Source organism: Clupea harengus, chromosome 19, assembly GCF_900700415.2.
Source record: "Clupea harengus chromosome 19, Ch_v2.0.2, whole genome shotgun sequence".
In the NCBI taxonomy this organism is placed as follows: Eukaryota; Metazoa; Chordata; class Actinopteri; order Clupeiformes; family Clupeidae; genus Clupea; species Clupea harengus.
This window is the reverse complement of record NC_045170.1, coordinates 19,853,534-19,864,934: the sequence shown is the minus strand read 5'-3', so window position 1 is coordinate 19,864,934 and position 11,401 is coordinate 19,853,534. Positions and strand designations below refer to the sequence as shown.

The 11,401-nt window shown below is 41.6% G+C and overlaps 2 protein-coding genes across 2 annotated transcripts in view; one reads left to right on the top strand and one right to left on the bottom strand.

The window, feature by feature from the left end:
• The first annotated feature begins 2,291 nt into the window (after nucleotides 1-2,291).
• On the top strand, nucleotides 2,292-4,126 carry sp8a (sp8 transcription factor a). The gene is made up of 2 exons (XM_012831462.2): nucleotides 2,292-2,312; nucleotides 2,745-4,126. The coding sequence occupies exons 1-2, from the start codon at nucleotides 2,292-2,294 to the stop codon at nucleotides 4,059-4,061; spliced, it is 1,338 nt and encodes a 445-aa protein (XP_012686916.1). The 3' UTR covers nucleotides 4,062-4,126.
• A 2,691-nt stretch (nucleotides 4,127-6,817) lies between these two features.
• Nucleotides 6,818-11,401, bottom strand: part of itgb8 (integrin, beta 8) — a 22,962-nt gene continuing 18,378 nt past the window's right edge. The window contains exons 14-15 of the mRNA XM_012831515.3: nucleotides 10,265-10,425; nucleotides 6,818-9,664 (exon numbers count right to left, since the gene is read on the bottom strand). Coding sequence (XP_012686969.1) covers nucleotides 9,548-9,664; nucleotides 10,265-10,425 — 278 coding nt within the window. The 3' untranslated portion in view covers nucleotides 6,818-9,547. The remainder of the gene's footprint in view (nucleotides 9,665-10,264; nucleotides 10,426-11,401) is intronic.

Sequence of the window (11,401 nt, the reverse complement as noted above, 5' to 3'; positions counted from 1 at the left end):
AGAAAACACAGTGAGCAAATTGTTAAATTAAATAGAACAATGTGAATTCACAACCCCCTTTCCATTGACAGATTATAATTAATGCCTGTAAAGAATATTTTCTGAACTACGACAGAATGCCTATGGCTCATCAAGCATCCATTCCTCACCTTTGAAGTCCTCCGAAGTCTAAATACATTTCCAAAGTTCTTAACTGTATGGTTTGTAAGTCGTTCCCCATTCTGGTGAACTACAAATGACCAAGCTAAGAAAACAACCCCGGCTGTCACAGACCGCCGTCTGCAGGAGATGTAATGTCATCGTCTTCTCAGCGATTCTGTGACATGTGCACCAAGCATCCCACAGTGTCTACCGTTTGAAATGGCCTAATATTATAGAAAACATCTAGACCTGTTAGATTACTGTTAGTATTAATTGTTTGTGTTACCTAAATACTATAACAGCATACACATCTGTGACTTTCCTCAGAATACACGCCGTTTAAATAACCCAGAAAAAACCCTAAACCCTAAAATTCATATTCTGGAGAAATAACATGCTACCGTGGATTACAAATAAATAGCCCATACATTTTTTTCGATTCATTTTAGCCTGAATTACAGCGATGATCACATGCGTTAAATTAGGCTACAAAACAACTTAGTTCAATCCAAAAATTATACCGTTTTATCAAGGTAGTCTTTGCACATTTTTATGCACGCAATAGTCCAGGAGTGAATTAAAATACTTGTATGTACTGAGGTAACAGAGAAATTAATCGGGCGGTCCATCCATCACTTCGTGCTGTAAAGCGCGAGATGCCGGCGAGATGAGCGGATGAGGAATCTCCGCGCGCGTTTTAATTAACTTTTCCTTCTGTCCTGTAATGATCGAGCTGGTCAAGTCGCGCAGGCCAGTCAAGATACACCGTAATATCAAACAAATAAAACTGCGCGTGATTAGAGGCTGTCGCTTTATTAAATTTGAAATTCAAATGAAATGCATGCTGTCCACGCGCGACGCATGCTAATGTAGACTTGGGTGATGAAAAAGGCAGGGCAGTGACAGGTTACTGAAGGAAATGTATTAAACTTAATAAACTCGTAGCCTAGCCGCCGTCGAACGAATTTTGTTATATTTTTCTCAACCCAGGATATGAACCTTGTAAAATCCTTATTCTTAAAAGCTGTCAAAATATTTGGTGACTTATGTAATAGTCTACATTGGAAAATAGAATTAATACAGTGATATTCAAACGTGGGGAAAACATAATTTTGAGAATTCCATAATCTTCCTGTGTCCCTATATGCCTGTCATTACTTTATTTTATTTATTTATTTAAACAAAAAGCAAACAAATAGGGGATACGTTTCATATGACCCGCCAGCCCTTTGACACCTCTAACCAGTAGCCCACAAACAACTATCTTGCTCAACCGGTGAATTAAACAAACAGTCGGCCTGCTCGTGAATGTGATGTAAGCGCCGGGACAACGGGGATGAAGTTAATTCCTTTTTATTTGTGAAGCGGTGCTCCTTCCTCGTGCCCACCCCCTTCCACCCCTAGGGCTGGCCTGCCACGCCCTCGCAACATTCCGAGTCACGAGCCTCAAATGGACGCGACAGACATTTATCCTCCTACCCTTCTTCACAGTAGCAACACACATATTTATTACATAACTATCATGCTGCTGCCCTTCGCCCAGAGGCGGAATATTTGGAGGAGTGCTCATAATTTTTGTCTGCTGGCTTTCAGGCCACTCATCCTGATGCATTTAGGGCCACTTGCCAGAGGGACAACGGAGACAGACTCTAGATAAACAGGGCGCATGGAAATGGCTATAAAGTCAAATAAAGGGAAATAAAGAGTCAAATAAAGAAACACAGATGAGAGGGGCGACCTTAAAATATGTCTTAGCTACTGCCATGACCATGTCTGGTGTAATAGCCTAAGTTCTGTGACAAAAAAATATTGCAGGTGACCTGTGTTTGGAATAACACTTCTTTGCCAGTTTAGCATGTCTGAAATTGGCCCTAAATAAAGCAGTGTTGACTTATCTTCCCCTTTACACCTTCAGAAAACTATAAGAGGAACTAGTTGGAAGCACTGATGACATCACACTGAGAATGTGGCATTCCTGAGTTTCCTCACTTCTGATTGGTCCTGAGCATCGCAGCGGCACTTCAAAGCCAACGAAGAGCTACAATTGTGGTGGGATGGGCGGAAAAACATCATTGTACGGCACACATCTAAAAAAAACACTGAGCCGACTTATAAATGCAAAGGCATCCTTCAAAGAGCACACTTCTGAGATGGCAACTTCACTTCTAGGGGTGAGTCAGGTTATATGCTGATACCCTTCGCTTATTTTGTGCGTTTCTCTCAAAAACACTTTGCGCTGGGTTTAAGCTGTTGTTGTATGGTGTATTCAGAGAAGCGACTTTTCTGAATATCTTCGAGTCTCTCGTAAATTGTCTACCTGGATAACAACCTAATAATCGGAATTTGGTAAACACGTTATTTTTTTACTTAACTTGTAGACAAGTAGTGGTTTTAGTGGGTATTCACAATGTTTGTAATCAATGTGTACATTACGCATAGTTTAGTTTCATAAACAAACGTTTGTGGACTCTTGTGTATATCTTGACCTTACTGCACACCAAGACGACACGTATTTACGTGTATTTAACTATAACTATTTCTTGTTTTCCTTTGAAAATGCACTGCATAGATCTCAAATGTTTTGTGATCTTTTTTTCCTCTAGGAAGAACCAAGGTTAGGATCAACTCCTCTGGCAATGTTAGCTGCAACTTGTAATAAAATTGGGAGCCCGAGCCCCTCATCAATCTCGGATAGTGCCTCGTCTTTTGCAAAAGGATTTCACCCGTGGAAAAGAGCCGCCCCGAGCAGTTGCAGCCTCGGTTCAAGCCTCCCCTCGTTCGGCGTGTCGGGAGCACCACGAGGTGGTAATGGATTTGCGGACTCCTTCAGTGTGAATGGATCTCCCGGGTCCAGTGCTTTCTCACTGACGACCAACTCATCCAACACCCCATTTGGAAACGACTACTCCGTTTTCCAATCGTCTGTTGCAAATAGTTCTCAAGAGCACAGTCCACAATCGGTCTTTATATCCAAGGTACATACATCGGTTGACAGCTTGCAAGGTATCTATCCAAGGATGAGTGTTGCACATCCGTACGATTCATGGTTTAAGTCAGCTCATCCGGGCATATCCGCCGGGGACGTGGGGACCGGTGGGACATCGGCCTGGGCATGGGACATGGGACCAAGCTGGATTGATGTTCAGGGCACGAACGGTGCTGCGCTCCAAACCTCGCTGCACTCTCCTCTTGGAGGCTACAACTCCGATTACACCACGCTGAGCCATTCCGCCTTCAGCGCCAGTCCATCGCCTCACCTCCTCGGCGGTGGGCAGCACCTGATGGACGGATTCAAACCGGTGCTGCCGGCCAATTACCCGGACACAAGCCCCACTTCAATGACAGGTGCAAACGGTTCTGTTTTGTCCGGTTCCCCCGCAGTCTCTCTTGCGGGATCTCCCCGGTCCTCAGCCCGGCGCTACTCAGGGAGAGCGACTTGCGACTGTCCGAACTGCCAAGAGGCTGAAAGGCTCGGACCAGCGGGAGCAAGCCTGCGCAGGAAAGGGCTGCATAGCTGCCACATTCCGGGCTGTGGAAAAGTGTACGGGAAGACCTCTCACCTCAAGGCACACTTGCGATGGCACACCGGGGAGAGACCGTTCGTTTGCAACTGGCTATTCTGTGGGAAAAGATTCACCAGGTCCGACGAGCTGCAGCGACACCTCCGCACACACACCGGCGAGAAAAGGTTCGCCTGCCCGGTGTGCAATAAGCGCTTCATGCGCAGTGACCATCTCAGTAAACACGTGAAAACCCACACCGCGGGAGAACCAGGCTCCGGGAACGGGTGTAAAAAGGGCAGCGACACCGACAGTGAGCAGAGTATTCCAGGTAGCCCTTCGTGCCATTCCCCTGACCTGATGCATCCAAATGATTCCGTCCAAACGTCGGGATTGAACGGCCACAATGCAATCAACTAAGAGGTCCACAGACTCTCCAAATATATATACACTGAAATGTTGCACATGCACTGACAAAAAACTACTGTAAAAGTCGGACTAAGACAGAAGATATAGTTGTGATTTTTTGAGGACACGCTCTCTCAGTTTTGAGAAGGCATTTTGCTAAAAAAAAAAGAATATACACGGTCTCTTCAGGCTTTCATCAAAATTATGTACCACACCTATCCCGAGTTTGTTTAGATGGCCTTCGAATTTTACATAAAGACGAAAGCAGCGCTCTCCTACGAGTTCAGGAATAAGCGAAGAAAACTTGCTAACTTGAGAAGACATTGAAATGTTTACACTACATATTTGGGTGTCTTGACTATTTGATCATTTTAACCTACGTTCTTTTTTTCGTTCAGTAGCCTACAATACTGCAGCACTTTACTTTCGAACACTCTAAGTAAACCTGATTTTCACGCCCATGACTGCATCAGAGCAAAGATAAAAACAAGTCTTTTGGTCAAAATGTCAGAGTTTTTTTGTCTTTAGTTGTGGAATGACTAATGTCTTAACCGTATGGTTGACGGATATTTTTGGTATGATCTTTGGATTTATTAAAGGACTACCCAGGCCTGCAGATGAATATAAATCTAGAAATAACCTTGAAATATAGTTATTGAAGGCGATGGGACAGCGGCGTTAATTCAGGAGACAAGTTTTGTACAGTAGCCTCATTTTCTTGTGCATTGCTGTTCTTTGATATCTTCTGGAGTGCATTTTGACTTTTTGCATTTTTTTCTTTTCTTTCTCTCTCGTTTAGGGGTAAGCCTGAAATTGTATATATGGTTGTTTCTGTTTTATTTATCCATGAATTGGACTTGTACGTTGAAGTCTGAGTCGCACTTTGGAATTATATTTATGATTTTAGATTGGTATAGCTCCGTTCGAGTGTATTAATTGCTTTTATAATTTAAGCATGTACATGTTTGAAAACATTGATCGTTGGTTGAAGCCTTGTAATAAAGTCATTATGGTTTTGACCTTATTGATATCAAATTCTATTGAATGGTACACTGAAAATTATATCTCCACATATACAATGACTTATTAAAATAGATTTAAATTATCACAGTTTTGCAGTGGTCACTAATCTTTCTAACTGATTACTTTGCGACATAAGAAACAAATATTATTATATATATAGGCCATACAATCTGGTTAATAAATAGTCTGCCAAACACAAAAAATATTGCTCCTTTTCTGTGACGAAGATGATAAAAAACAGAACCTGTTCGGACAATTGTTTTACTTTAAACTGAATATTTTCAGAAATAATTAGGCTAGGCTAATGGTTATTAAAACCTTGTTCAGGCGTGTTACATCCAAAAATGTTAATATAGGAACACAAGCCCATACTGATGTTCTTGGCAGACCTCTCTCCAAAACATTTAGTGGCCAACTAACTTTTTGGTAGTCTACCAAAGTTAGTTAATATAGTTTTTAGATAGAAATAAATCTGAATTATGGATAGTGTTAATTTGTATAAAAATGCCACTGTAAAATATAAAAAGTCTTGAATGCGCAAAATACTAACAAAATGTCTGATAATGCAAAATTAGCCATACCTCTTTGCTTTGTCGATATATGTTAATCCAACAACTATTTTCCCAATAGCCTAAATGCTGAACAGACACCATCAACAACATTTCTGAATAGTTAGCCTACTCATTGGATATTATTGGAACTTGCAAATAAGTAGTTTGTTTTTCATAACGCAAAATGTAAAATAACAACCTGCACTGTAAGCGGTACAGGACTACACATTTCATACAAAACGCCACTATACAGAAGCCCGATGTAGGGCTGAACACTGATCTATGAAAGGATTAGGCTAAAATACAACCTTTAAGGGGAAATAATGCCGTAATAATCTACCGTCGTACCATCTCTCGGAACTCCCGGGATAAACAATATTATGATTCGACTTCCACGTAAAGGCATAGTGGTCACACTGTAGGCCCACATGGGTATTTTTCGGCCTAAACGGAGTATCATAAATAGTGTTGTTGCAGTATGGAAACAACTTGGACTTTGTGCAACAGTTTTTAGTCACAATTAAGCTGTAATATATGATCATCAGATAATCTGTGGTTTTAGGCTTTTTGCTAAGAGTAAGGAATAAGGACGATACAGGTTGTTTCCGTTTTACGGTAGTCTGTCACGGCTTTATATGCTGCAAAATTAATATGCTATTTTGTTATATGTTAATGTAAATTAATAACATTCGTCATGCATATATTACGTACAGTTGGCACTTCACACTCAGACAGAAAATGTTAATTCCGCCGCAAGTCTAAAAAGTTGAGAAAGTTGAAATTCTCTAACAACCAATTCAGTCATACTTTTGAGAACTTCCAAGCAGCAAACCGTTTGTAAATGGCGTCCCCAAGTGTCCAACAGAAATTTTGCACCCGTATTCTAAATTAAGTAATTCAGGCAGTAACTCTAAAGGACAGTAGCCTACATTGTTTAATTCTGTACATTTCCCACAAACTATACATATCGAAACGCTGAGGTAAAACCTATAGTATAGATTTAGCTTTTCTGAACCAACCATAGACTGTCACTATCTTACACAATGGGCCAACAGTAAATTGTGTGCCAAAAAGGGGAAAACCAGTCTACCTCATAGAACGCACCTCCGTGATGTTTGAGACACCTCGGTGAAAAAAAGAGGGAACAGACGAGACGTATAGTTGGAAACATAAGTAATTCACACACAGTATTCATTGTCGTTATTTCAACTGTAATTTTATTTCCACTTTTTCACCGAGACATCAAGACATAGGAAATTAGAATCATATTACTTGAAGGGAATGGAAAGTGCTGTGTGAATGCCCTAAAGTTAGACAACTGTTATTAATGCCCTGGTCTGTGGTCTAATTGAGCTTTAAGCGTCTTTCTGGTAAACTAAATATTAGATTAATCAGATGCTGAGTTGGGTTAACGGTGTAGCCTACTACAAATTCTAAATGCAAATCCAGGCTGTCAACAAATCATTAATGTCTTTGCGTCTGCATAATTGAAACAAATTGTGCTTTGGGGAATGCAATGCGTATCACACTTAAAAAAATAAATTTGATATAGTGTCAGAGTCTGTTGTATGCAGACACCTAAAGATACAAATTAAATCCGAAAGTATGCAGACACCTAAAGATACAAATTAAATCCGAAAGAGCTTAATGTATTTTGTTGTTCAAAATTAGATCAAATATGTCATGAGTAAATGGCGTCGCAACGCTCATGCATTTGGCGTCGCCAGTTTGCGGTTCTACAGACACATAGTAAGTACAAAATCTATCAAAATGATTGTGGAAATGTTAAGTTAAGTGAAGGCGCATTTTATTGTCATATGAAGTTACATTACTATTGCAGTTCAAATGTTTAGTTTTTCAAAGTCGTTATCGCGTTACAGTTATTATCCCAAGATCAACATTAGATGGTTACCACCCACCATAGGGTGGGTCGACATAGTCTGTCTCCATATGATTTCCATTTGAATTTTGTTCAAGTGAAAGTTGACAATAATGTACCAAAACCTACAAGGTGTGAATCATATTTATATCATCAAGATATAACTGTTCATTTGTAATTGCAGGGTATTCGTTTTGGTGCTTGTAGAATTATTGCAATCAAATTATTTGAATGAAGACATGCACAAACAGTCAAACGTTGCTGCCTTTTGCTAGATGGCTTCCGTACCAAATGTACAGTATATAATCAACAACATACAAAACATAAAAAAACACATAACAGAGTAAAATAATAAATAATCAAAACTCAAAATCATTAGTGTCCTGAACTAGAGATGAACAAGAAAAGTAAAGTAAACTATTGGTCATCAAATTCGAGGCCGCAAAAAGGCCACAGGAGGGAGTTTGTGTGAAGTTCGGAGTAGTGGTAAAGAACATCTCAGCATCTACTGTTTTAGTAGATAGCAAGAAAAATCGAAGAGGGTACTCATTACCTTCAGTCCTTTTCCACTTTCCCTACACACTCCTTCGCTACTCCTGTGGTTCTTTCGCCGACCTTCTTCAGTAGTACAAGACATGCGTAGGCCTACACACGCCCAAGACACAAGTGTTACTTGCTTTTTCACGCTTACGCCTAGAATAAGAATTCCAGTGGAGGCGCTTGATTCAGCAAGGCCCTGGGCCATTTTTCACGTTTTCCAGTTAAACTTCGTCTGACTCATCATCAGACAAAAGGTCGGGTTGAGTACACGGTAACACGTGTAAAGAGAGCGTAGCGCTATCCTACTCTGTACCTACATCAAGTCGTAGGCTGATGATAGAAAACATTCGGTAAATGAGAGATCGATGCAAACACGTACCGCTCAGGATCTTGCTCTACGCGAATATGAGGTGATTCAGTAAACTACACGCCCTTTTACTATGAACAAAATAAAAATAAAATCACCAAAACCACCCAGTTATCTAATAGACCATCAGGTAGCCCAGTGGTTGCAAGTGTCTGACCAAGGGGCACCTTATGATTTTGCACCGTTTTCACATATCACTGTACTCAGCGGGATGTTCGATTTTGACTGTCATAATCTTGTGCGGAAGTCATAGATGGCATGCCATTATAATATGTGGAATAATGCCAATTCTGTGGCAAAATATAGGCTGCGTTTTGTTCACAGTTGTCATACCACAAAATGCAATTCTAGCTGACAAAGGCACGAAAGGGCAAAATCCCAGTTAATGTTACTACCCATTCTGTTTGGGGTTGTGCAGGTCAATAATTGAAATAATGGAAAACTAGTGAGACAGTTCTTTTTTGTGCTCTTTGTTAACATAGCATAGGTATTTGTATCTGGTTATAAAGGGAGGGGTCACCTTTCCCAACCAATTGCCACATTCTTTTTTTCACCTGAATGGAACCCAGTCATTGTTGTCTAAGTATTTAGGCCTGGCCCTGACAGGTTGTATGGTGCTGATTGCTGGATTGAGTCTCCCTGTTGAGATAATGCCATCAACTACCACTAGGTGGCAAGCTAACACATGGTAAGCCTGCCTTTGGCTATTTAGACACTGCTTTACTTTCTCAAATATAACTCTCGGCTGGAAAGTGTAGTGTATAAAAACTATAAATAAAACACTGTCTTTCACACATTTAAATATGTTACAAACTATCAAAACAATTTTTTTACAATGAGCTACCAAACAAAGGGAAATAAACAAAACAAAACAACAACAACACCACAGAAATAAAAATCGTACCTTTAACAAAGTACCCTCTGATTGTACCCTCTTCAATGGGGAACTGAAATAGACCAAGTACCGCATCAAGTCTAGTGCTGAGAAACAAATGAAACGACCCAAAGGTGAGCTCCAAAACAGTTCCTCCCCAGGGAGTGGCTCTGACAAGTGTGCTGTGTGAAAAGCACAAAGTCTTTCCTCTAGTGAATGTGCTTACTGCCCATCTGTCCCCGCGAGCCTGCCCTTCTGCCCGTGTTACTGCCATCCAATGTCATCGAGGGGCATCTTAGGCACCTGCACGTGCATCTCCACGTTGTGGTCTCGTCGGTATGTGACGGTCTTCTCATTCGTAGTTGGAGCGTAGGAAGGGTCCTGTGCAACAAGACAATGTCTAGTTATCATAATGTTTTTTATATGGCAGGCCCATATCTGTGGTAGTGTCTTAAAGGCATGGTGCTTGATCCTGGCGAAAGATTGTTGCCATTTGAACTCAACAGCCAATCAAATACACCCTCTCCTGATCCTGTTTCTGTTTACAGTAATGTGAGGAGAATTTCGCTAAACTTTGCAAAAAGTGATGATAATAAAGGAGTATAACTTTAAAAGTTTTTCACTTTTTAAAGTTATGCTTTGCAGGACTCTGCCCTCTATTGATAGAAAAGGAAACTGCAGTTTCAATGGGACACATCAACAAGATTTACTTCCCTCACTCGTCTCTGATCAGTGTCATATGACATGATATAGATTGCCAACAGTGTGGCTTACACAATATGCCCCATTTTGAACTGGCCTCAACAAATGTAAAAAAAACGTAAAACATATTAATAGAACATGCACATGCATACACACACAGACACATACACACAGAGAGAGAGAGAGCGAGAGAGAGAGAGAGAGAGAGAGATACACGGCTTTGACAAAACTACTAAAAACACAACAGTAACATGCACATGAACACAGACTGACACAGACCTTCTTGTTGGTGTCAAACTGCGGGTTCTGGGGGTCCGGCTGGGCTTCCTCCTTGCGCCGAAGCATAATCCTGAGCACCGCCAGGATGCCCAGACCCAGCACCACAGTCAGGAGGAACACACTCAGGAAGGTCACAAAGTACCGCTGGCTTGATAAGCACTCTGTAAAAGAACACAAACCCATATCAAAACATTTTTTAAAGACGTCTTTACCTCTACGTCCTTCAAAATGTAACTGCATTTACCGTTGTGTGTGTGTGTGTGTGTGTGTGTGTTTGTGAATAATGACCTGAGCCATGCTACCAGAGAGCGTTATTCCATGCTCAGGCAGAGGAATCCTTAGGTATGTTTTTCAAGTGTTTCATTGAAAGGAGGGCTGTTATTTAGGTGCTGCGTTTTTTTTGTCCGCAACCAGCCCAGCTGATCCAGCACTTAGCAGCCGAGAGAGCGAGGCCATCTTTTAGCAGTGATGATCTGAAAACCAGCTTGAGCCCCGAACGCAAGTGAACCCACCAGAGAAAACCGGGTGAACTCTAGTGAACCTCACAGCCAAAAGCCCAGCAACTCCTCATGGCCCATTCACAAAAGTGGAGGGGGGAGACAAGAAGGGGAAGGCTAAAAAGAAAGACAAAATAAAACAAAACAAATCCCTAAAGCTCCCACACCACTTGGGTAGCTTTGACCTGCTAGGTCGCACAGGCTGTGGAGGTGACATCTTAGCCCGTTCACCGGGGTCTTGTGACCCTGGCAAAACTTCGGAATCTTCCCCGCTGGTCTTTACATCATCAGGATTGCGAAATGCAGCGTGGGGCTTGGCTCAGCGCCATCAACCCCCCGTACAAAGGGGCCAAAGTACTGTACTGACATTTTGCGCATTGCCATGGCAACTTGGTCTCGGGCGCAGCAGAGAGAGAGTCTTTGGAAGGACAGCCCCGTTGGGGGAGGGGGGGGGGGGGGGGGGGGGCATAATTAGAGAAACAGGGAGAGCAGACACAGGAACACAATGGCCAGCGCTGTTTCTTACTTCTATGGTGGGAGGTGGGATGCGGTTTGGGAGTGAAACGTAACAAAAGTGTTTATATAAATATCTGTGTGTTTTGTTTGTTTGAAGTTACTTCATGGCTAAGGTGAGAGTGCA